Here is a 23073-nt window from a genome sequence, read left to right on the forward strand (position 1 = left end):
CCTTATCCTAGCAGTGTAGGCCTCCATGGGATCCAATGGCGGTCATATCCTAGAATATAATAATATTAAAAAAAAACCCAAAGCAAAACAGACACGCAAAAAAGTCAATACCTGAAATTTCAGGGGTCCTGATTACTTGCACAAGTGACAGGAAATGCACTGGTTTCAGTGCAATTATAAAAGGTCTGATGAAATACTTGGAACATATGGGCAAGGAAAAAAATCACATAAAAGCAAGTGGTATTGTCTGTTTGTTGAGAGGAACAGTGAAGCTACGACTGCAATATGGCATCTAGTTGTAGGTTTTGCGAAATCGTATGAGAGTTGGAAAGGGAATGGAAAAATACGCGGAGATTCCACAATGTACGAAAAAAGTACTCAGTATAGGACTCTCTTTTGGTTGAGGGAAGGCTAAAAAGTTACTTCCATCGAGCTACAAATACCCATAACCAGTTTGGGAGCTGGTTGTTCCTTAGTCCTCCAAGAAACGCAGCAACTGGGAGATGAAGCTCGGCACGCTGAGACTACAGGTGCGGCGCGCGTATTCAGCACCGGTTATAACTAACCACTAGAATAAGCTACAGCCCCCTGCCACCCTGCCTCTGCGGGTCCAGATTAAGGTATGTAGGGAGAGCTGTGATTCAGAGAGAGATTGCGGCTCCCAGAGCAGGGCGGCCCCCGCCCCGCAGCCCAGCAGACACCTGGCCCCAGCGCTCCCTCCGTCCCTGCCCGGGCGGCAGGTCCCGGCTCTCCCCCCGCAGCCGTTCGGCGGCAGCTCCTCCCTCCCGTCGGGCCGGATGGACGGCGGAGCGTGGTCTTCGGCCCCGGCTGCGGGGGGCCTGACCGGCGGCAGAAAGCCGCCTTTTATAGCCGGCCCGCAGCTGCCCCGGCTCACACCTCCGCGCTCTGCTGCCGGAGCGGGGCACGCACGCACTTCGGCCGGGAGCCCGCGCCCCCGCCCGCCCCCGGGAGCTGCCCATGGGCCCCCGCCGCCCGGCGCTGCCCCTGCGGCCGCCCCTCCTGCTGCTGCTGCTGCTGCTGCTGCTGCTGCTGGCGGCCGGTGAGTACAGCCGCTGCGGGACCGGGGGCCGGGCCGGGCCGGGTCTGCGGGACGCGCTCGCCCTGCTCCGGGCGCTCCGCTCCGCTCCCCCAGGGACGGGGCTCGGCTGCGTCCGGGGGGGAGAGGAAGGAGCGTCAGGAGCGGCGATCGCGGCAAGGGCGTGAACGCCTTCACGCTTCGGAAAGCAGTACCCCGAAATTCAGACTGCCGAAGGCGCGGGGGCACGGCTGGGCTGCGACTCGCCCCGAGGGAGAGCCCCGAGCCGTCTGCCGGGGTGGGGGGGCCGGCCGGCGGGCGAGGCTGGAGCCGGCTGCGCGGCCAGCCCGTCCCGTCCGCGGCTGACAGCTGCGGCACCGGAGCTCGGCCCCAGGGGCTCACGCCGCTTTCTGGGAGTTCTGCAGTAGCGGGCGAGCGTGTTAAAAAGTTCGGTATTTAAAATCAGAGTGCGTGCGTAATAATAATCCTGTACAAAGCCAGGAAGGACACACACCCGCACTCTTCTCGGGGGTATTAGAGCGAGCTGTCTCGGAGCGCTGAAGCTACAAAGCAGTTCAAAAGCGAGGAGCTGCTAGAACTGAGATTGCCTACAAAACCGTAACTGGGTTACTCCGAAAGAATGAGCCAGTCTTAATTACATTCTCACATCATAACTTACTCATAAAAGGACCCCTGCCTCATACCTGACCGTAGCCGACTACTCACTTTGCAAGTATTTAATTATTTTTTTTGCCTCCTATGTCCTATTTATTACGCAGTCTTCAAGACCAGTTGTAATAATTTACAGTCCATTTCCTCATAGGTTTTTGTAGGTATTCATCAGTGTAGTATCTGAACGTACTTACTCCTTTCACACTTCTGTCAAATTATATTGTCATCCCTCTTTTTCAGATAGATAGGTGGGCTGACAGAAGATAAGCATCCACTAATTTTAGGTTCCCGCAGTAACGTGTGGCTCCCATGGTGACACGCTAGAACCCAGTTTTACCTACGACTACTTAAAATTATGTGGAGCTTCAACTACTCAAAGCCTGGCTCTCACCGAGTATTGCAGTAGTTTAGTACTCCAACCCCAGGATATTCAGCAGGCTGGGAGCATACTATTAGAAAACATCGATAGGCGTTGTTTTAAAGTGATTAAACTAACCTCATGCTGAACCTTTGTGACAGCTGTAAGGATAAAATCCAGTCTTCCAGAAGAGCACTCAACTGCCTTAATTAGGAGATTCTCTTTTGTCTTCTCACACTTCTTTTATACATTCCTACAGAGCTTGCAAATTCACCAAACTAAATCTTACAAATATCAGGACGCTAAGGACAAGAGCCTCAATTCATTCTTGTAACAGACTCTGTGCACAGAAGGAAGCAGGGGTGGGGGGGAGGGGGAGAGTGGGGCACTCACATGATTAATGACCATAAGGTAAGGTGCTTGCATAATGGGGCCGACTTAAGGTCCCACCAAGCTCGCTGCCCCAATTCTACTTCCTGACCTCAGCATGCCCATATTATTCCTTCTGCATTTTGATCATTCTCCAGACTTCATCCTTTGCATGGCACAAACCTCAGCACGAACATTAAGGAAAGCAATGAAAGACTGTTTCACTGCTTCTGCCAGCCTGGAGTGATCATTACAGAGAGCCTGGCTTCGGTCCGATAGCTGAGTCAGGCATCACAGTCACTTGTTCTGTAGGCAGTGAGGAGGAAGGCAAATGCAATTTACCTGTTTCTCAATGCTTGGTCCACAGTATCATAACAGGCAAATTTATAGTTTCAGAAAATTTACACGTGACCACAGTTTGTGGAGTTTGCACATCAGTAATCTGGGCAACAAGATGAGGTGAAAAAGGCTATTCCTGATAGTTTATGAAACCAGAGGAAAAAAAAAATCTAAGGGGGCGGGGGGGAGGTTCTATAATGCATACAGTTCAAAGGTTTCCGCTTCTGGCAACATCTTGGAGACGCATCAGAAAGTCTGCTTATTCCCAAGTTTCAAGTTCTAAACTACTAGAGCACTATGACTGTACAAAGGAAGTATCACTATAGGAAATCTTACACATATTTAACATCAAAAAGTGTTTCTGTAGCCTGTCTTTGAAAGAATGGCTTAACGTTTCTTTTAAAACCCACAAAACATCATGGACTGGATGCTAATGATTAATGTAGTTATGTATCATAATTATGCAAAGCTGTGCATCTCAATAAAAATATAATTATATATCTGCAAAAATAATTATTACGTTTGCATTGTGCCCACTGCAAAGAGTAAAATGTTACAGGAATTATGATCTTTCACAAAAAATTCGTGTGTTTCTAAAATGTGTTTTTTTCCTCTATGCATATGGAAATTTCAGGGACTGGATTTTTAAATACTATTGTAAGCTATTCAGAAAACTAGGAAAAAGGAGAGTGAGAAGGTATAGTGGAAAACATCTTGCAAAGACATAATAACGTACAGCATTGAGCACAGTTTGAACTCTCAAGGGCTTATGCAGGCAACAAACCAAGACAGCACGATGAAGTTCAAACTCTCCAAACGTGGCAGGGCTCCAGTTTGGGCAACAGGTATTACAGTTTTAAAATCAAGCACAACGCATATAATGTGATTACTTACTGTTACTTTCTCTCAGGCTGTCTTTAGTGTTTACTTAATTTCAGTCTTCAGAAAGTCACCTCACGGCTTTTGATCTCTCTGGCTTTGTCATTACAGTCACAAAGACAACTGCATAGATTTGTTTGGGGTTTTTTCTTTCCCCATCTGCTATTTTATGGTGCCTAAAGCAGCCTTAGGATTGGTATGGTTTTGGTTTCCCTTCAACCTTTACTTTTAAAGCAGCTACGTCCCATCCAGTTAAATCTGAGTTTGCTGATGGACTAATCTCTTGTAAGTTTCTTCTTTCCTCTCCCAAATATACGTCTTTAAAGTTTTCTTTCAAGAATGAAAACAGTCGAAACTTTAACAAAGTTTCAATTCCTATTATGCACTAAACACTGGAATTAAATATTACAAGAACGTTAAAAGCCGTAACAAGACTAGACACAAATTGTCTAACTGTAAATTATTTTTGTACGCTTAGTTGTACTTATTTCCTGTGACCTCTAGGTATCAAAACAATGTGGTTTTGATTTTTTCATACAGATTATAAAGCAATGAAATTAAAATAAATGCAATCTGGATCCTTCCCTTTTTCCCCATGCACAATACTGTGTTTGATAGAGCTGCACAGAATCCGCATGACAAAACCAAAAACAGACTAGACATAGAGAGATGACACTACTCTTTCAGGAATGCATAATCAAACCTACAGAAATACTCTTGTCCATAAAGATAAATGTGAAGTCTTCATAAAAAAACCCCAAACAAAACCACACAGAAGATTTTAAAAACATACCTTAATCATGAAACGTTCAGAAATACGCAGAATGTCACTTCACTCTGACTGTATTCCACAGAAGTTCTGATAAAATACTTTGCAAATTCTATTATGTTGCTAATACACTAATGGAACCATCATCATACTGATAGTCTTATTGTTTCCATAGTTCTATGTCTTCTAGGATGGTCTTTGGTCGCTTTCATTAAACTCAGGTTACAAATCCTTTAGTCATATTCAGAGTATCTACAGTACAATACAGTCTTGGTTTATACCTGGATGTCCAGATGCTGTAACACAAATAAATTGCAAAGATAAAAAGTTCATGTCCTTTTCTTTATGTTACGTGGCACATTTTAAAGATTTATAACTCAGGGAGCAGACAGTTAATCGCTTCTACTTTACAGGGATTTAAATCAAGTGACTTGGATTTGTCCAAAATTAGTAAACAATTCTCTAATGAAACCAGGAATATTTATTCCTAGTTTCCTCGTCCTGTCTTGTAGCTCTCCTACACCATCCTTCCTCAGTAGCCAGGAACTGAGACACAATGTAAAAATTCTTCACTTTCTTCAGGGATTTCTTCAGAATCACTAACGTCATGCAAAGCAAACCCCGCTTTGCCATTAACGACTAACATGGTGCCTTCAGACATTACTGGCTGAGTCTAGCCAAATCTTACTAAACATTTAAGAGTATAAGCAGTTGCCATTTGTAATGCTGCAGCCTTACTGCAGGTTTTTTTCAGCTGGGAATTTACTGAACCTATACTGACAGCGAAGATAACACTTTCAATGCCATCGTAAAGATAAGAATCTGGTTATACTCGAATGCTTCTGCTCCCCAGAGCTGAAACACATATTCAGAGCTGCAACGGAATGGGAGATGATCACGTGTCAGTTCCACAACGTGACTGTTATTTTGACACCTAGAACTACCAGTTCCAAAGATTCCACCCAGTACAACTTATGGACCCCTTGGAAAAGCGTGAGAGGATCTTTTTACCAGAAAACCTATATAACTAAACAGCAGATAATATCCTAGAATGGAAGCCATGACACAAGAGATACTATTCACTATCTTAGCAAGGAAGTTTTAGTGCCAATGGAACAGTTTTTAAATGAAACTGCATGTGACTATGTTAGCCAAGGATGCTTTTTTAACTCCTCAAGATGCCGTTGCTTTTAATCAATGGCCAAAGATGCATGTGCAAGTTTAAGCACTCTTGTTTCCACATCCTCTCCTCTCCCTAAATCCCATGCCCACAAAGCAGGAGGGAACAAGATCTGGGAGTAGTCGCCAGTCAGAACAGTACTAAATATTGTCTTAGGAAGCCTAGCTATTTTCGCAAGTAAGGATTAGCTACAAATGTTCTTTCTAAAGCTTTTTTTACCATTCTCACGTACAAACCAATTGTATTTCTTAATGAGGTGATTTCATGAGGTGTATAAATCTCTTTGTTTCACGAAATTACGAGTGCTGGAGGTCACCAGCATCCCACACATTTCAAATTACTGAACTGTGCCAGGAACAGTATTTTTCTGGCAGATCTCTATTAACTGATTAATCATATAATCTATTATAATAGATTAGTCTATTAGTTAGTCTATTATAATAGATTATATGATTATACAGATTATGTACAAACTGTATAATCATATAGTTATTCTGTAGGAAAATAAATATCAAAGCCTTCGATGACAAAGTCTAAATATTTTTTCTGCTGTCTCTCTCACAGATATTATCAGTTATTAAATCTTCACGTCTTTCCCAATCTGTATTCCAGTACTGGGAGTTAAGGTTTATAAACTGTTCTCCTCATACCAAAATAAATCATTAGTTTAATTAGTAAGACAACTCTAATCAGCAGCCTTCCACTAATTTGTTTTGTACTCATCCAACTTCTTAAAAATTGCTGCCAATAGTTTGGAGCCTGCACTGCAAGGAAATGCTGCCCATTACCATTAAGGGTCTTTGACATGTTAGCTCAACCTGAAGGATGACATGAAGCCCCCAAAAAAGTCATCTGTTGTCTCAACATTAATTTGCTGCCCTGGACCTACTGCTTTAGTACTGACAGAGCATAGTTAAAATAAAATTCCTAAATACAGTCTTGTTCTGGTGAAATAAGGGTGAGAATCCCTTAAACAACAACAACAACAAAACCCAAACAAAAATGAAACAGAAAAAAAAAGCAACCCTTCTTCTAATTTCCCTGGCAATGACTCCAAGCACCCACCCATCTCCCCGCTCTACACCCACACCACCCCCGCCAGTTACTTGGCTGCTTTGTCTAAAAATGAGGAAAACCAGAACCCCATCATAGAGGGCGTTTGTTCAAATGTAAAGCATTACATGCTACAAAATAACAACATGGGCAAAATTGCATGTTATGATAAGGAGAAACTACTGCAATGCTTAGGGCATCTAATCTTAGCAGATCAGTGGACCTAGACCACAGAACACATACTAGCCCTTGCCAGTTTTAAGGCTGGAAATGACCGAAGTCTGCCGTTGTATGGTGCCTTGATGGGAGGAAATGACTGCAGCTATTCAGAATCTTGTTCGGTATTCTGTTCCCTAGAGATCAAGGTAAAAAGGGACTGGGTCAAGCAGTGTGGCCCCAAAACGTCAAAAAGAAACTATTATTTTGAAGTACTGACATTCATTATCAAAGTTTAAAAAACCCAAAAACTACTTTATATCTGCATGTTTGATTCAACAAAAAATAAAAGAGTTTTTCTTCCACAGGTTATAAAGGCACTTTTGGGGAAGCCCATTTTAGAAATCGAAGAGGAATTCTTGAATTAGCTGGAGCCATTAGGTGTACTACAGGACGATCTCCTTTTGCCTACCTACGTTATGGATGCTACTGTGGTCTGGGAGGAAGAGGATGGCCCAAGGACAGAGTAGACTGGTAAGAGTAACTATTTATCTGAGTAATTAAGTGCTGAACGTATGCAGATGACAGAGTAAAAGGACTAAAATATGAATTAGGCCTATTTAACATCAGTGAGGGAACCGAGCTGAAACACACCCCAGACTGCTAAGAAACTCCAAAGCATTAAAACTGTTACTGTAGATCTACATGAGTCCTACTTGCCTTAAACTCTCATTGCATTAATACTGGATTCACAGTACAATTGAGTTTCTTTGCTGTTGCTGTTTGGCCAAGAGCTGAAGAACTAAAGTCTAGGAGAAGCTTTAAAGCTCAAACATTTAAACTACCTATAAAAATAAAAATGAAAAAAAAAAAAAAAGGCAATTGAAAAATCTTGATTCTACTACCATCCATCCCATTTTATTAGTATTCAAAAGAATACATAGAAAATTATGCAAAATTCAACCTGTTGAAAAATAACTCTTGAATACAAGGAATTACAAATTGTTACTAAAATAATTGTAAAAACAAACCTTCGTATTTAGTACTAAATTTAGTACTAAATCATAGTCAGCATACTGACTACCATCAATTTAATTTCTAATTGAACATTAACTGACAGAAAGATGATCTTCTGGTTACAATAGTTAAATAAAGTTTTATATTTTCAAGTTTATCATTATGATAAATTTCCCTACCATATGTGACATCTCAAGTTCTGACTTATCAGACAAATATATTGTAAATTAAAAGGAAAACAAACGTCTGATGCTCACATTTAGGGTAGAATACATGGGAAGTTCAAATCTGATGTTCTTTTTTTTTTTTTTGCATAAAGATTCTAGTCGTAATTAGACCTAAAACTTTTAGAATCTTTGCCTATGTATTTCAAGTTTTTGGATGTGTAATCTGTTAGATTAAAGACAATTTTGTAGAACGTAGTTGCTACTTTAGTGACTGGGAACACATACAAAAAGGGACTATTATTAGTTCTGGTCATTTGCATACCTAAAGATATTGATGGAGAATCTGCAGTTTGCCAATCTTTCATTGTAGGCCATTTTTTCCACTTTGTAAAAGTCCCACAGTAGCAAGAAGCTGCTTCTTCACAAAACATGGTTACCTATTTGTGGTCTGGGTTTTAATAGCTACATGTTAGGAACAAGCCAAAAGTGAGTGTACTTAACTCTACCGCATTTGAACAGAATCAAGAATTGCGCTGATTGAATGTAGAAACATTCTTACCAAGTTTGATTTTTTAAAGTTTTGAGTTACACTGTGGGCTGTTTACATTCAGAATTATGCCTGAAAACAAGTAAAGTGAAAATACAGAAATATTTAATCTGAAGTAAGAACATCTGTAATGGAATTATTCAAATAATAGTTACTGCAATTTAGATTTTTGCCTGCCACTTATAAACTTTCAAATGGAGATAATACTATATTGCTTTCACAAGACAAAATATAAAATCCTTAAGCATCTGTTTTTATTTAAAATGCTTAAAAGTGGACCAAAGTAATTTTAAAAATTTCTGTGAACACATGAAAATAGTCTGCACTATGGCAAAAGAAGCCGTATTTCCTGGTTTATTTACCTTAGTACTGCTACAAAGACTCATTAGAATTTTTTTTTTTTTTTATTTCTATGCATGAAGTGGATGTCTTGAGCTACTTCATGGGCATGTGCTGTCCAACTGTTATGTACCGCAGGATCTTTAAATGGCGATTCGTGTGGCATTACCAAGTAATTATTAAATAAGCATAGGAAAAAACAGTAATTGCAAGTGAGAGCTCACAGCATTAACTTTTTCTATTGCAGACACAAATTCCTCAGGCAATCTAAACATCATGTGCCTACTGTAATATGATGGTTTTAGGCTAACAGGTGGAAACTGAATGACTGAATGGAAAGAGCTTGCAGATACACCCTGTTCTTCCACCGACTCAACAAAGAAAAGAGTATAGTTAGTTTGCAGCAAAAACTTCCAAGCTATCTAACCTCAGGTCCTTGTTACCTTCTCTATTTACTATTCTGGGCTTGCAAGGACTCTATACCAGAAGAGTAATTATTTTTTTAAGCACTAAAATATGCCATTAATGCTTACCTGTACTGTTCAGTTCCACAATGTGATAGAAAGTCTATTAATGTCCAGTTATGACAAGAACAATTTTGAAATCATCATTTTGGGCAATTTTCCAAATTTTCTCATGATACTGAGCAAATAGTTTTAGTTATCTTATGGCATCAAACAGTACCTGTGCCTATTCATTACTGAACATTTCACCTGCTCTCAGCTTTTCTGCCACCATCTACAGACTTTGCTATACTGCAGCCTAACAAATATTTTTGTCCCTTCCCTGTTAATAACTGTTGCAATAGCATCAATAACTGGCAGAAAAACACATAATTCATTATCTGACAGACTGTTCTGGCATTTATCTTCTTCTTGGAAGGGGCTAGGAGAGAGGCATATGCACGTAAGTTTATGGTGTTTAAAACAGAATACTTTAAAGATTTCTTGTATTTTCATCTATGAAGTAGTTCAACTAGATCAATGTGTATCGGGCATTTTCCTCATCATTGATTATATGAAAGAGTGTGATTTCTTCCCAGTGATCTATAAAACAATCAACATTTTGATTCCTGAGCAGGTAACTGTTTGTACATTCGTGTATATTGACTGTTCTATTCTTTCACAGCCTGTAGAAACATGCTGATAAAAAACATCCAGATTATGTGACCATAAATCACCACAGTATGAATTAAGGCAAGCCCGTTTCTATTACTCTCAGGTGCTGCTTTAATCATGACTGCTGCTATGGTAAGGCAGAACAAGCAGGTTGTCACCCAAAGATAGAAAGTTACCACTGGGAGTGTGAAGACAACGCTGCTGTGTGTGGTGAGTGAACAGTTCTAGCTGGGGCGGGTGGTTTTGGGGATTTTTTAAAATTTTTTTTTACTTCTACCAATTGTCTCATTGACTTCATAGAAAGACATTTTCTTAATTAACTGTAAAATTCTTGTTTTACCAGCCTTCCTTTTGTGACTCTTTGCCAGGGTACGCTGTGCCTCCAGAAAGTACAGCTATGCCAGCCAACTGAATGCAGTTTCTTCTTCTTAATCCCCACCTACTGACATACATAAGCAAACAAAATTCTGATCTACAACCTTCTATTACCCTTTCAGAAAACACTACCAAACCCCCCTTCTTTTTACTCAGCATTTACATATGTTGAGGAACCCATGTTAAGCTACTCTCTGCAGGTCTCCAACTGGAGAGCAACTACAAGCAGGAGGCGAGAAAATTACAACTGTTTAAAAAGGATCCTTTTTATACTTAGCAGAAAATATTTCACACCATTTTTAAGTTTATAATGGACAAGTTTTTGGCATATTTACCACTGATCAGTTGCACAGCCCAGTAGTGGCTGCAATTTATGAATGAATTCACAATTACAACTTTAAATTTCAAACACTGAGGTAATAAAATATTTGATAAGTATATTTATTCATGGAAGTAACATGTCCACAAGCCATAAAATGTTAATTTGAAAATATTTACATAATTAGTGTACAAGTTGCAACAGAGGGCTGACCACATCCTGATAAATTTTGTTCGATTGCTCCGAAATATGAATAAAATACACTTGCCATGCTGCAGTATAAAACAGAAGGACAAAGAGATCTCAAAGAAACAAACAAAAAATGTTTAACATGAAAAAGCAGCATTTCTTTCACATTACTTGTTCACAACTCCCAAAGTTTTAGCAAATATTTTCTAATACACTTCAAAGACTTTTTGAAACTACAACTTCTCACAAGCCCCCCAAATTTGCAGGGTTTTTTCTTGTTGTTGTTAGGTTTTAGGGTTGGTTTGTTTGGGGGTTTGATGGGTTTTGTTTGTTTGTTTGTTTTGTGTGTTGTTTGGTTTTGGGCGGGGGTGTGTTTTGTTTTTTTTTTTAATCAGGTGCTAGGTAGGTTACTTTGCATGTAATTTTATGCTATCTAGAATGCAAAACAGCTTGAGAATTGGTTATTATTTGCACTACAAAAAAGCAGACCCATACATAAACTTGTTTACAAGTCTGACTACCACAGTTTAAAGACAACACAGTAGGCCATTCAGAGAAAACACAAAAATCTCTCATTTCATAACTCAACTTAGAATTTGCCTGACCTGAAATTAAAGTTTTTGACACTATTTCCTTTCCTCCTTTTCATTCAACCTTACTTTGCCCAAATGTCTACCTCATGCAGAATCTCTACTTGCTAATTCCCTCTGCTCCAGAAGTACTAAGCGTCTTCTCTCTCAAACTAATTAACTGTCAAGTTACAGTCCACCTATATTTGGCTGTAAAGGTTCTCCTGCTGTTCCAGTCCAGAAGCTGACAATCTTTTAAAACACTGGCCAAGATAGTAGGCATGTCACCAAGAAACAAAGCTGAAACAAAGTCCGTGCTGTACCATGGAGAAGATTAAGTTTGTAGCAATAACAAGAGAAGGAATAGTTCTTCTCAGTTAATGTTTTGTTTTTTTTTTTTAATCCTACCATGTTGTTTATGTCACTTATGCTATTGAGTAGTTCTTAGGGTAGCTAGTTGCAGCATTAACATACATATATAAAGAACACTTCCATTTTATAGCAGAATTTGAGTTCATTCACAAAACTGAACACTTGTTCTGCTCCTAGACAAATCTCAAGCAGAGATTTGGCTAAGCTTTCAAAATGTTAAATACTCAGACAAAATATAATCAAGGATTCTTCAGTTTACAGACAGTTGCAGGGAGAAAAAACACACATTTCTGGGTTGGCACAATAAAACCAAAATATATTGCTGTAGAAGAAAACGTTCACGCCAAGAAGAAACGTTCATGCCAAGAAATCTGTTAAGCTACAACACTACAATCATAAAACAAGTATGGCCAGACATGAATTTTATCGTACTTAAACACACTTTACCTAACTTCTTACTGAATACCTTAATAAAAAGGGCGGGCCATTTAAGCTGAACATAGAACATCTTTGCATCCCTTATTTCACATGTATAATTTTAATACTACATCCTTTAGTAGATTAAAGCATATGCGAAATGGAAAGTATCTTCCCAAACCCAAGTTTCACCAGAGCAACAGGGCGGGCAGGGAGGGTCGTATACCACTTTCTAAAGAGAAATCAGTTATCAGAGTTCCTTTATTATAGAACGTGAAGAAGAGTATTTAAGTCTTCATCCAATTACTGTATTTTCACCTGCCAAGATAGTTCCACTGATTATCAATTGTCACTAAACCAAACCATGCTTGTATATTCTCTGTTGCTGAGATGTCCTAGCATGGAGCTTTGTCTAAAGAACACGAAAGAAGTGTAAGTCTTACTGAAGCTCAGTACAGTTCCTATTGCACTTGAAATACAAGAGCCATTTATCTGGCAAATATGGAACATAAGGTAGCAATTCTTGGTATTCCATTTGGTATTTTTAATTACTTCAGACTAACATCAAACTTACTGTGTTTTTTTTCAGAATCACTAGAAGACAAATGCCAAAAAATGGCATGTGAATGTGACCGTGAAGCTGCCAAATGTTTTTCTAAAGCTCCCTATCATACAAAACACCTTTTGTGGCCAGACTTTATGTGTGGTGAGATTCAGCCTTTGTGTAGGTATTAGATATACAACATCAGTCTTTATGAAAACTCTCTGTGTATTTAAAATTACTTTTTTTTTTGGTCACAGTAGTGACAACAAATGATTTTCCCCTTTCTTGATCCTCCTTCCTGCCACCTCAGCCTCTCTACCCCAGAATGGCCAAAATAAACACTTATCCTCTTACTTACCCTCTACAGTGCATGGACTAAAAGCAAGTTCATTAGTTCTATGTAAGCTTTTATCGACTAAATAGGAATTTGAGTTTATCAGCTTAAGGAGTAACTGACTTAAAATTGATTTTGTTTATATTCAGATTCACAGATTTTTCAGATTCATAACATCATTCACTGTAAACTTTTTATCCCCCCTCCGCTGGCTCTAAGATACAAATCAAACATTTCCACTAACTTACCTTAACATTTGTGAACTTTGAACTGACCGGAAGAAATGCATGGAGTGACAGCACAAAGAGCCCTCTCATGTATATTAAACACTTATTATGAAGCATAATTTAACTTCTGCATCTCATTTACCTTAAGTAGTCCTACCTGTATTAAAAAATGCCTAATATAATTCTTTTTTTCTAGTATTTACTTTTTAAATACGGTTTTCTAAGAAGTTGTTCATTTGATATGGCTCAAGCTCCTTACTCTATGTACACATTGAGTTTCCTGTGGGCAGAGGGAGAAGTTCTACCCTTAAAACTTCAGATCCAGATTTAAAAAGTGCAAATGCAAACCATCACCAACACAGATACATGAAAAAAGTAGCAGTCACTGGGACCAACTCAACTGCCTTTCCTGTAAGTGTTTGATCTTGGACAGCATGGGTTTGCAAAGTTCAGAAGCATATATACCTCATAAGGATGTAAAGATGGTTTTAGTTAGGGTCATTTCATAGTGTTTTGAAACATTTTAGGAAGAGAAATCAGTAACATGAAGTGCTGAATAATACATTTTTTCGTAAGTGCTAATTTTAACAGTTTAAGAACCAGGAGTGTTTTATGCCTACTTTCACCCATCTCAACTTAAAAGATGCGGGGCTACAGAACAAGTTTGCACAAGTCAAAGCAAATGACAAGTACTTCAATATAAAAAACGAAAATAAAACAAAACACTTCTTTAGGAAGAATGAAGATTTCAAAAGAGATCTTTATTCTTTAAAAATATTCATAGGCAAATTTAAAGTTCATATTAATGATACAAATGGAAAAAAACAGCCCCAAACCCCCAAGCCAGTGCAGAATGCAAGGGAACAAAACTCTTGAAAAATCTGACTTGTGTTTCAGTCAAAAGCCATACATTAACAAATGGTAATCCTGTTCACACAAAATAACTTTCCAGTTCATATTCACTCACAGATCCAGATAAACACATTATATTGCAGTGAGATGTAATTACAGTGTCAGGTCACTTTTCCAAAATAATCCTTTTTAAGACATAACCCTGAATTTAAGAATAAGCAACAGACTTCAAGAGGAGAGCATTAAAGAAGCTATTAATGAAGTTTAACTGAATAAAAACTTTTGAATGACAACCACCACATTTTCCAAAACAGAAGAAAACTCAAGCAGTCTTTGCCTTCAACAGTAGGAATTTTAGAACAAACTCTACTGTAAGGCTGTATTTGACGGTCACAACTTTACATGTAAAGCAAACTGAAAACACTGAAGTACTTTCAATATCAAGCCTATCCAGGAAGAGCTTTCCTTTGGCAAACTTAAGTTGAGGAGCACCTTGCTGCTATGAAATGCTAAGTTACAAAAAAAAAAAACCCCAAACAACCAAACAAAACCAAAACAAACAAAACCCCCAATCTTTGTAGCTGTTCAGAAGACACTGATTTTAAGGCAGGCTTAAAAAATAACCAGAATGCTCAAGACAGAATAGAGAAGTTTGATTTGATCAAAAATAGGGTGACATGACTGTATAAGTTTTATATGGCTAAATCAGGAATGTAATTTTTTTTTTCAATAGAAAATTCCTTTTGGATAATAAAGCCCATCCTCAGATTTGGAATCAACTAGTTTAAGAGTAACTTACCTTAAGGCTTTTTTGTATGTTTAAGTTAACATAATCTACCACTTTCACTGCTACATATATAAAGAAAAGCAAAGCTTATTTCAAATGTCCATTTTTAGAAGCTAAACAGCTCAAAAGTTCCAATGCCAGTCACTGCACTTGTGTCTCCAGACGCCTTACTTCTTTAACCACAAGATCAATGTTTATAATTGGGTTAAAGTACAAGGCCCAGTAAAACAAACAATTGCAGACAAACTGAGGAATAAAAGGCCAAAAAATGGCAACAAAAAGACCCTGGGTTGAGACTTTCCAGAAATGTCTCCACATTCTGTGAGGAATAGTCCTGTGAAAAAGGAAAAGAGGCTTAGAGGAACTTTCCATTTTGTTTTTACCCTATCTAAGAAAAGCTAGTATGTGCTGCAGCCTCAAATTATTTACCCCTTACTCAGGTACCTCTAAAATATAATTTTGCACTCCAGAAAAACTTTCTTGAAATATAGTAATACTAGACTTTATATGAGGAAGCATTAAGTCAATTTATTCAGACCACAAAGCACAGCAAGTTAAAGTGGTCAAATTCCAGATTTCTCATAGATCGTGTCCATGTAGCCTGTTCTCTTTTGAACATGTTCTGCCCCCTAGCTGCTGGCAGAGAAAGTGGAAACCCAGTACACACCAAAACAAGAATTTCTCCTATGCAAGTTCTAAAAACTATGAATGAAAGATCACAGCAGTTATAAAGTACTATTAATATGCCTGAATTAAGGCTAAAGCAGGAACTAAAACCAGCAATTTTGATCACCTATCAGAAATATTATCAGTGTAACTAAACTTATTTATGATCCTGAGGACTCATCCTTTAATAACTATATTGTAAGCATATCATGACAAAATTAGCTGATAGCTACTACCAGTTACCATAAAAGGCAATTCTCAAGAGTTAATATTTACTCCATGGCTAAGAACATGCTTATTACCATTACAGCATTTGCTACATCCGATCAATAAAACAAGCTATAAGAAACCCTTTCAAGAAATAAAGATACTCAAGAGTGAGTACTGGTGTATGTCCAGATTCAGATTCACATGTTCTTATTAACCTCACAGTTGTGGTTAGACATGTCATTTCAGTGAGCAACTGTGAAATCGTAAGACTGTTACTTTCTATTTATAAGGCCATGTACTTCCCACCTTCTTCAACAAGCTCAGTAAGACTTACTTCAATTCTCTTCTTGACCAGAGCCTCCAAAAGGAGAATAATTCCAGAACAGAGAGCAACATGGCATTTACAATTATAAATCTTGATGTCCAGTAATGCACATCCAGCCAATCCCAAGCAAATTCAGCTATCAACTGGTATGGCAAAAATAAATACTTTACAATGAATTCTCTCCACTGTTTCCACGAAGGATCTTTAAGGTCCTGTAAATTAGGATAAAAAGACTGTCAATCAATTTCCTATTAAACAGGCACAATACTGGCTTATTTCCACTATTCTTTTGTGGAAAAATTGTTTTTTCATACATTGAAAGCAGTAATTTATCTTTACTATACTTTCTGGTAGATAATACTATAACCCAGTAATTTCCATTAGATCAGAATAAAACATCACAGACAGCCAGACCTTATAATGCCATTTGTTAAAATACCGCTATTTTGAGTGAACAGCCATTCTATAGTCATGTGAACGTCAAAAAAAAATAGTTTGACAGATTTAAAGTCTTAATAGCCTTAAATCAATCTTACTAAGGGTAACGGTCACAACACTGGTGATCACATACAACAAAATCAAGGAACCACTTACTTTGTAGGATTTTTTTTTTAAAAATTGTAAAGAGGTGAAATGGTGAATAATTAGATCATGTGTTTTTATGCTGCTAGTCTTAAAATGCTTATAACTAAAACAAGTAGCATACTTAATGTTTTGAACACTTACTAGTAGTTTTGTGACAGTATCTTCATACTTGTCTTCTTGCGTAGGGCAAATTGTGTGGATAAAAGGTAGGAAAGCTTCTGCATAATCAAACAAATACAGGTATAACATACTAAGTCTTGGAGAACTCTTCAGTGCATACAGAAAAAAGAGTGATTTTCCTGGATTTACTGCCTGAAAGGTATCAAATTATCAAGTTTCAAACAATGAAAAAACAAAACGAAAGGGACATGCCAGTTCTTAGCTTTTCCTGACAATCTTTTTTTCAAAGCATCATTTTTCAGATACAACAGTTCATTAAACTGAGCAGCTTTTTACAAGGGTAATTCTACTACCTTAACACTCCTCCTGGCTTTAAGAGAATATTCTTTTAAAGATATTATTTTAAAAACATTTAATATACATGACAGACTTTATATAAAACATACCTTATATTCCCAAAGGTTCTGTGGTGGTTTAACGCCTAAAGTTTTCACACATTCCAATTCCGCCATAATAGCTTTTCTGTGGTTACTGTTCTCTATACTGTAAGGCTCTTTCATGAAATCCTCCTCTGTCAGTGTTAGAAGGAGTCTACAAAAGCAGAAGAATTCAGAAGGTAAACAGTGCCTCTTCACCAAAAAGATATGACTAACAAATTAGCAATTACATACTGAAACAGTAAGCTACTGATAGAAGATATCACCTTTTGGATTATAGAATCATAGAATGGTTTGGGTTGGAAGGGACCTTAAAGATCATCATTACATGCTGTATCAAGTGTTCCAAATCAAATGTGTCTCAGAGCCTGGGTTTTAAATATCCCTCTTTTCAAGTTTTTTCTTGCCTGCTTTCAGCATGAAAATTTATCAGCTTCTTGGCTATTACTGAACATAGTTCTTCAGTACTTCACAGATCCAGCCTGGTCTCCTGAAATCAAACCTAGAGCTCTTGGGTAGAATGCCACAATGCCTATAGCATATGAATATTTTCACAAGAAAGAAATGGTGGGAGGGGTGGATAATACATTAGTAGTATTTTACTTTCAGTATCATTTCAGTCTGCATTGTCAGCATTTAAAAAAGTTCTTAGAAAATTTTCAGTTAGCTTGCTTATTATCTACTGCTAAAGTTTTCAATTACAAGTGTTAAAACTTACCCTGAATCTTATTCTGATACATCAACAGAATATTCCCACAGTCTATGGAATGAAGTATGGTCATTGCACAATATACCATCCCTAATGAAAGCTATCCAGTAGTCCAATCAAATGATAGCTGTTCTTGACAATTAGGCCTCTCACCTTCCATTCACCTTCTCCAGTAAAAATCTTTCTTTATAATGTGAAGCCCATGGGCCCAGCTGCTCTAGCCAAAGTATCACTTCCTCAGCAGTCCATTTAGCAACAGGCTTGTGGACAAGAAGATCTTCTTCAAATTCTCTGCTACTCCAGTGATATCCAAGTAGAACTACCTGTAAGTAGATTAAAAAAAAAAAAAAAAAAAGGAAAAAAAGAGATCATTTACTTGCAAAGCAAATATATTAATGATACAAATAAACATGCATTAAGAGGCTTGACATGTAGAATCTTCCATTTTATGGACTCTAGAATATTCAGGTTATAAGAAAGCACCTTGAAGTTCTACCCAATTTGTCGAACTTCTGTTTGCTGTATATTGCAATTGTAGTTCCTGACAGACAACTCTGAATGCTACCTTATTTACTCCGCTCAGCTGAAGTTTCTTCTGTGCTGACAGTCTTCCTTATGTGCATGTAATTTAAGTATATCTGATTGCATGCTTAATGAAGTAAATATGGAGAACCAACCAGATGAAACTTACTGCTACACAAGTTAAAGCTGTCAGAACGCCTGAGAAAAACCCTCCTCCTCGAGGATTAATTCTTCCTGTGTTCGGAACTGTAGGGATCTGGTCACTCCCATATTTTTGGAAGGTTGCTAAGCTGCGTGCTACATCACTGTTTTGTTGAATATCTTCTTTTCTTTGTTCAATGGCATCAGAAAATAGCTTTTCAATAACATCCCTAATGGGAAAAATATTTGTCATTGTACTATAACCATTGAGGCTTAACATTTGGAAAAGGGACTAATTTGGGGATTTTTGTTTTCCAGCCTCTACTAAAACTGTCATCTTTGAAAGTAAGAAAACATTAGTTATTAATACTTAGTAAAGTTAAACTTAAATCATTACTTCCAAACAACACTTTCCTTAGCTTCTAAAGATAGAGGAAGTTAAAATATCACACACACAAAAAAATACTTATTTCTTAGATAAAACTAGAATTGTGTGTGCTACTGGCAAGCCTTGATTATTCAGAAATGCTAAGCAAAAGACAATATAAAAGCCTACCATCAATGCTACCATTTATTTATTAAAACATTATTAACCTAAGATAAAGTATTATTGCACAAGAACTTGTGGGTAATTGAAGACAGCAAATTGATATGTCTAGCTTTGTTCTGCCATAAGATCACATTTCTTCCTATAAATAACTCCTATTACAGAAATAATTACACAATTACCAAAGATCATTCTAACCTAGAATTATTAGGAAACAACCAACTACACTAAAAGATGCAAGTGTCTCAATAATAAAAAAAGATTCCTCCTTTCCATCCCCCCAAAAATTCAGAAGGGGGAAAAAAAACCAAAACAAAACCCAAACCAAAGCAAACCAACCTACCCCTTAGTTCCATGCAGAAAAATGTGCTTGAACAGTTCAGTACAAGTGCAGAACATGAAAGACTTCAGGATTTAAATGTCCTTGTGACAGTTCTGACTGTCAATAAACTACAAAAATCTGCAGCAAACTCAAGAAACCAGACAACTAATTTTGGTGGGTTTACAAATCCAAAATGGCACAATGTACTCACCTGAGGAGGATGTTGACTTTTGGGAATCCTTCCCATTTTTCTCTGCATTCGGGGCATTCATTCTTCTTGGACGATACCCACCACAAGGCTAGGCAATGTCTGCAGAAACTATGCCCACAGTTCAGGGTGGTGGGATTGACCAGAATGTCATAACAGCAGTGACAAAGGAACTCACTAACTGATATCTGCCGACCGATCTCAGGAGTAGCGTGTTTTTCAATTTTTGCCCTCTCCTTTTCACCTTGTAAAGTCTCATTTTCTTCCATTTCCTTTTATGCCTTATGCAAACAGGAAGCTCTCTTAGATCTTCAAGCCAGGTAAGGCATTACTTCTGCAAAGCAACAAGACAAATCTCATTAAGAAAAAACTTACTACATTACTAAAATTTACTAAATTACTAAAAAGTTACTGCTTAGAATTGCAAGCAGCATAATTTATCATTGTAATTCTTTTGTCTCTCTGATGGTTTTAAACTTTTTAACTAACTTAGCTACCCCCAAAATGAAACATGATCTTCTACTTTTTCAGCAACATATTTATTGCAAACTACAATCAAAACCAGATTCTAGATGTAAACAGATGGGCTCAATCTCCCTCTATGTTCTCTTCCTGTATTACATAACACATGAAACTGAAACAAAAAACCTCACTATGATTCAGATTACTTTTGACAATATCTTTAATCAAGGTTTTAGTAAAAGATACCAATCAAAAGAAATATCATCAGAAAATACCATCAGAGAATACAAAAATAAAACACCAGTATAACTTAATGATCTAATTTACTCCAACACTGTTCTTTCCAAGCATACGGAATAAAACATTACTAACAAAGGTCAATGCTAGACATTGCTGGGCAATGTTAAAAAAATAAATTTCGAACCACAATGTAAGGGATTGATCTGGACTGATCTGCTTGCCATCTCAGTGAAGGACTGAACTCTGTTTTAACTTTACTGGTAATTACTCGTTGCTAGTATTTCAGCAAATGCACAAATGAGAAGAATTTAAGATTGTTCCAAGCTTACCAAAAATATAAACCTCTTTGCTTGATGTTCCTACTATGTTCTCTCAGATGGCTGTATCCAGTTTCTTAAGAAAAACACTGATCCAGATCACTTACTTATCAGTCATGGTATGTTAGAAGTTATCAAAAACTATACAATTTTCTCCTCAGGCACTACCAAACCAAAATATGCTTACACTCTCCATCCACCATGTGGCTCCTCCTTACTACTAAGTAACCACCTTTCCATCCAGATCGAGGACAAAGATGTAAGCATGCAAGTTGGTAAAGAATAAAAATAATAATAAAAAAATAATACAAGCAGCACAGGAATACAAACCAACAGCGCAGCTAGGGTCCTCAGATTGTTACAAACGTGTCTTTTCCCAGCAAAGCAAAGACTGCTGATTTTCTAAAAGACAAACCTGAAATACCACTTACAAGAGGAAACATAAACCCAAGGTTTTGCACCCAAGAACATTGTTCCTAGTTTTCCTGGAAGAGAGAGGCAGCAGGATTTCTGTGGGTGCAAAAATATTTCAGCACTCGGTCTCTGCACCAGACGAGAGGGGGTCAGAAGCAGAACGCTTACTAGCTCCTCTCCTGCCTCCTCCCTCCAACTCCGGCCCGCTTCCTCCCCTCTGCGCTGCCACCAAAACCGAGGCACCGACGGTTCGGGCCTGCAGCGACGTGACGGCCGCTTTCTCCCCCCCCCCAGGCAAGGCAGGGCCCATCGCGGAGGCGTCACCAGCCCGCCCCTTCCCACGCTCCCGGCAGCAGCGGGGAGACCGGCGAAACGCCACCACTCTCACCCCCCAGGCAGCGTGCACCGGAGACGGCTTCCGCGGCGGCCCGGCCCGGCCCGGCCCCGGCCCCGGCCCCGGCCCCAGCCTCATCCCCGCCGCCCCCGCCGCCCGCGCCGCCCCCGCCGCCCGCCTCACCCGCCGGCTGCCGCGGGGCCGCCGCTTCCGCACAGCCACGGCAGCTCCTGCTGCCGCCGCCGCGCGGGGGCGCGCCCCGGCCCGAGCGCCGCTGCTCCGCCGGGGGCGCGCCCGGCCCGAGCGCCGCTGCTCCGCCGGGGGCGGGGAGGGTGGCGCAGCTCGCGCGGCCCCTCCCACCGCCTCACGGGAAAGGCGGGCGGGGATGGGAGCGGGACGGGGACGGGAGCGGGACCGTGCCTCCAGCCGCCCCCCACTCCCGGGACTGCGGGGGGAAACGGCGCTCCCGGGTCCCAGGTGAGGAGGGCGCTCCGGTAGGGGTAACCGGCACCGCCTCCTCGCCCGCGGAGCAGCAGCCCGTACAAGCAGAGCCCCGTCCTTTTTTAGCTGTAAGCGTCGTATTGCGAAGCTTTGAAAATCGCCGGACAGACACACCGCTACGCCCGCATTTTTCGCAATACGCTCACCTCCACATCCGCCACGGTACAGCTAACGTTTGCTGAGTGTACGTCTGCACACCCAGGTGATCTTCCTTCACAGAAACTTTGTTCACCGTTTACTTTACAAGTTAACGCCTGGAGGCCTTCTAACTCTGAAGCTTGACTGCAATGCCAACGCATACTGTGCCAGGTTGGTTCACACAGACTATTTTTACCACATGAGAGTATATCTATATATACACACGTTCGCAATTATTTCTATCAGTCTCTGTTTCCTTACTGCATTTCTTTTTGACTAGAGTCCAAAGAAAACTGAGTGATTTTTTTTAAAGTACTGTCGAAATGTATTTTTCCCACTGTGCAACACAGTGACATTTTCTTAAAGATTTTGTTCTTGTTCCAGTTTGATACAAACCTACAAGTCCAGTTCAAATGACATTTGAGTTACCAAAACCAAATAATTAACTTTATAATTATTCTAGGCTATTTCAATAAAGAAAATAATAGTCTCTCACTGTTTCCTCTCCCGTATTATCCAAATTTCTCCAGAGGACAATTATTACTGTGCTGATACATACATACCTCTGGTTTTGTTTGCTTTAGAACTATCCTAATCAGATTTCTTATGGGACAGAAAAACATGTAGCTGAAAAGTCCATCAACTGTTTGAGCGATGATCCAATATTTGTATATCACACTTCCATATTCAGTTGTTTTACTTAACGGTTATTGCTTCTTTACTCTCACGTGGAGTTCTCTTAGTAAGACTGCAGTACTATTGCTTAGATCCGTTTGTGGCAAAACAACCAAGATCCAATTCTGGCCGCCTTTAAAGTAATACATTAAAGGTACTACATATTTCCTATCAACATGGAATAAGCAGGCATCTATGCTCAAGTGTACATGCCAT

The 23073-nt window shown here is 39.2% G+C and overlaps 2 protein-coding genes across 8 annotated transcripts; one reads left to right on the forward strand and one right to left on the reverse strand.

Annotated features, from left to right (window-relative positions):
- The first annotated feature begins 791 nt into the window (after positions 1–791).
- Positions 792–13464, forward strand: PLA2G10 (phospholipase A2 group X). Its single transcript, XM_069809970.1, has 4 exons — positions 792–1060; positions 7180–7345; positions 10103–10209; positions 12830–13464. The coding sequence occupies exons 1-4, from the start codon at positions 979–981 to the stop codon at positions 12973–12975; spliced, it is 501 nt and encodes a 166-aa protein (XP_069666071.1). The 5' UTR covers positions 792–978; the 3' UTR covers positions 12976–13464.
- BFAR (bifunctional apoptosis regulator) lies at positions 11257–22448 on the reverse strand. 7 transcript variants are annotated; one of them, XM_069809966.1, is made up of 9 exons: positions 22191–22448; positions 21227–21305; positions 19780–20110; positions 18728–18929; positions 18190–18359; positions 17337–17481; positions 16912–17082; positions 16195–16397; positions 11257–15318 (listed from the first exon to the last, which is right to left on the reverse strand). In XM_069809966.1, exons 3-9 carry the CDS (start codon positions 20043–20045, stop codon positions 15126–15128), a joined length of 1350 nt encoding a protein of 449 aa, XP_069666067.1. In that variant the 5' UTR covers positions 20046–20110; positions 21227–21305; positions 22191–22448; the 3' UTR covers positions 11257–15125. The 7 variants fall into 7 exon arrangements, with proteins under 7 accessions (XP_069666067.1, XP_069666066.1, XP_069666068.1 ...); XM_069809965.1 differs by lacking the exon at positions 22191–22448 and adding an exon at positions 21727–21773; XM_069809967.1 differs by lacking the exon at positions 22191–22448 and adding an exon at positions 21598–21671 and having other exon boundaries at positions 21227–21280.
- Between the last annotated feature and the right edge of the window lie 625 nt (positions 22449–23073).

Source organism: Haliaeetus albicilla, chromosome 22 (genome assembly GCF_947461875.1).
Source record: "Haliaeetus albicilla chromosome 22, bHalAlb1.1, whole genome shotgun sequence".
Lineage (NCBI taxonomy): Eukaryota > Metazoa > Chordata > Aves > Accipitriformes > Accipitridae > Haliaeetus > Haliaeetus albicilla.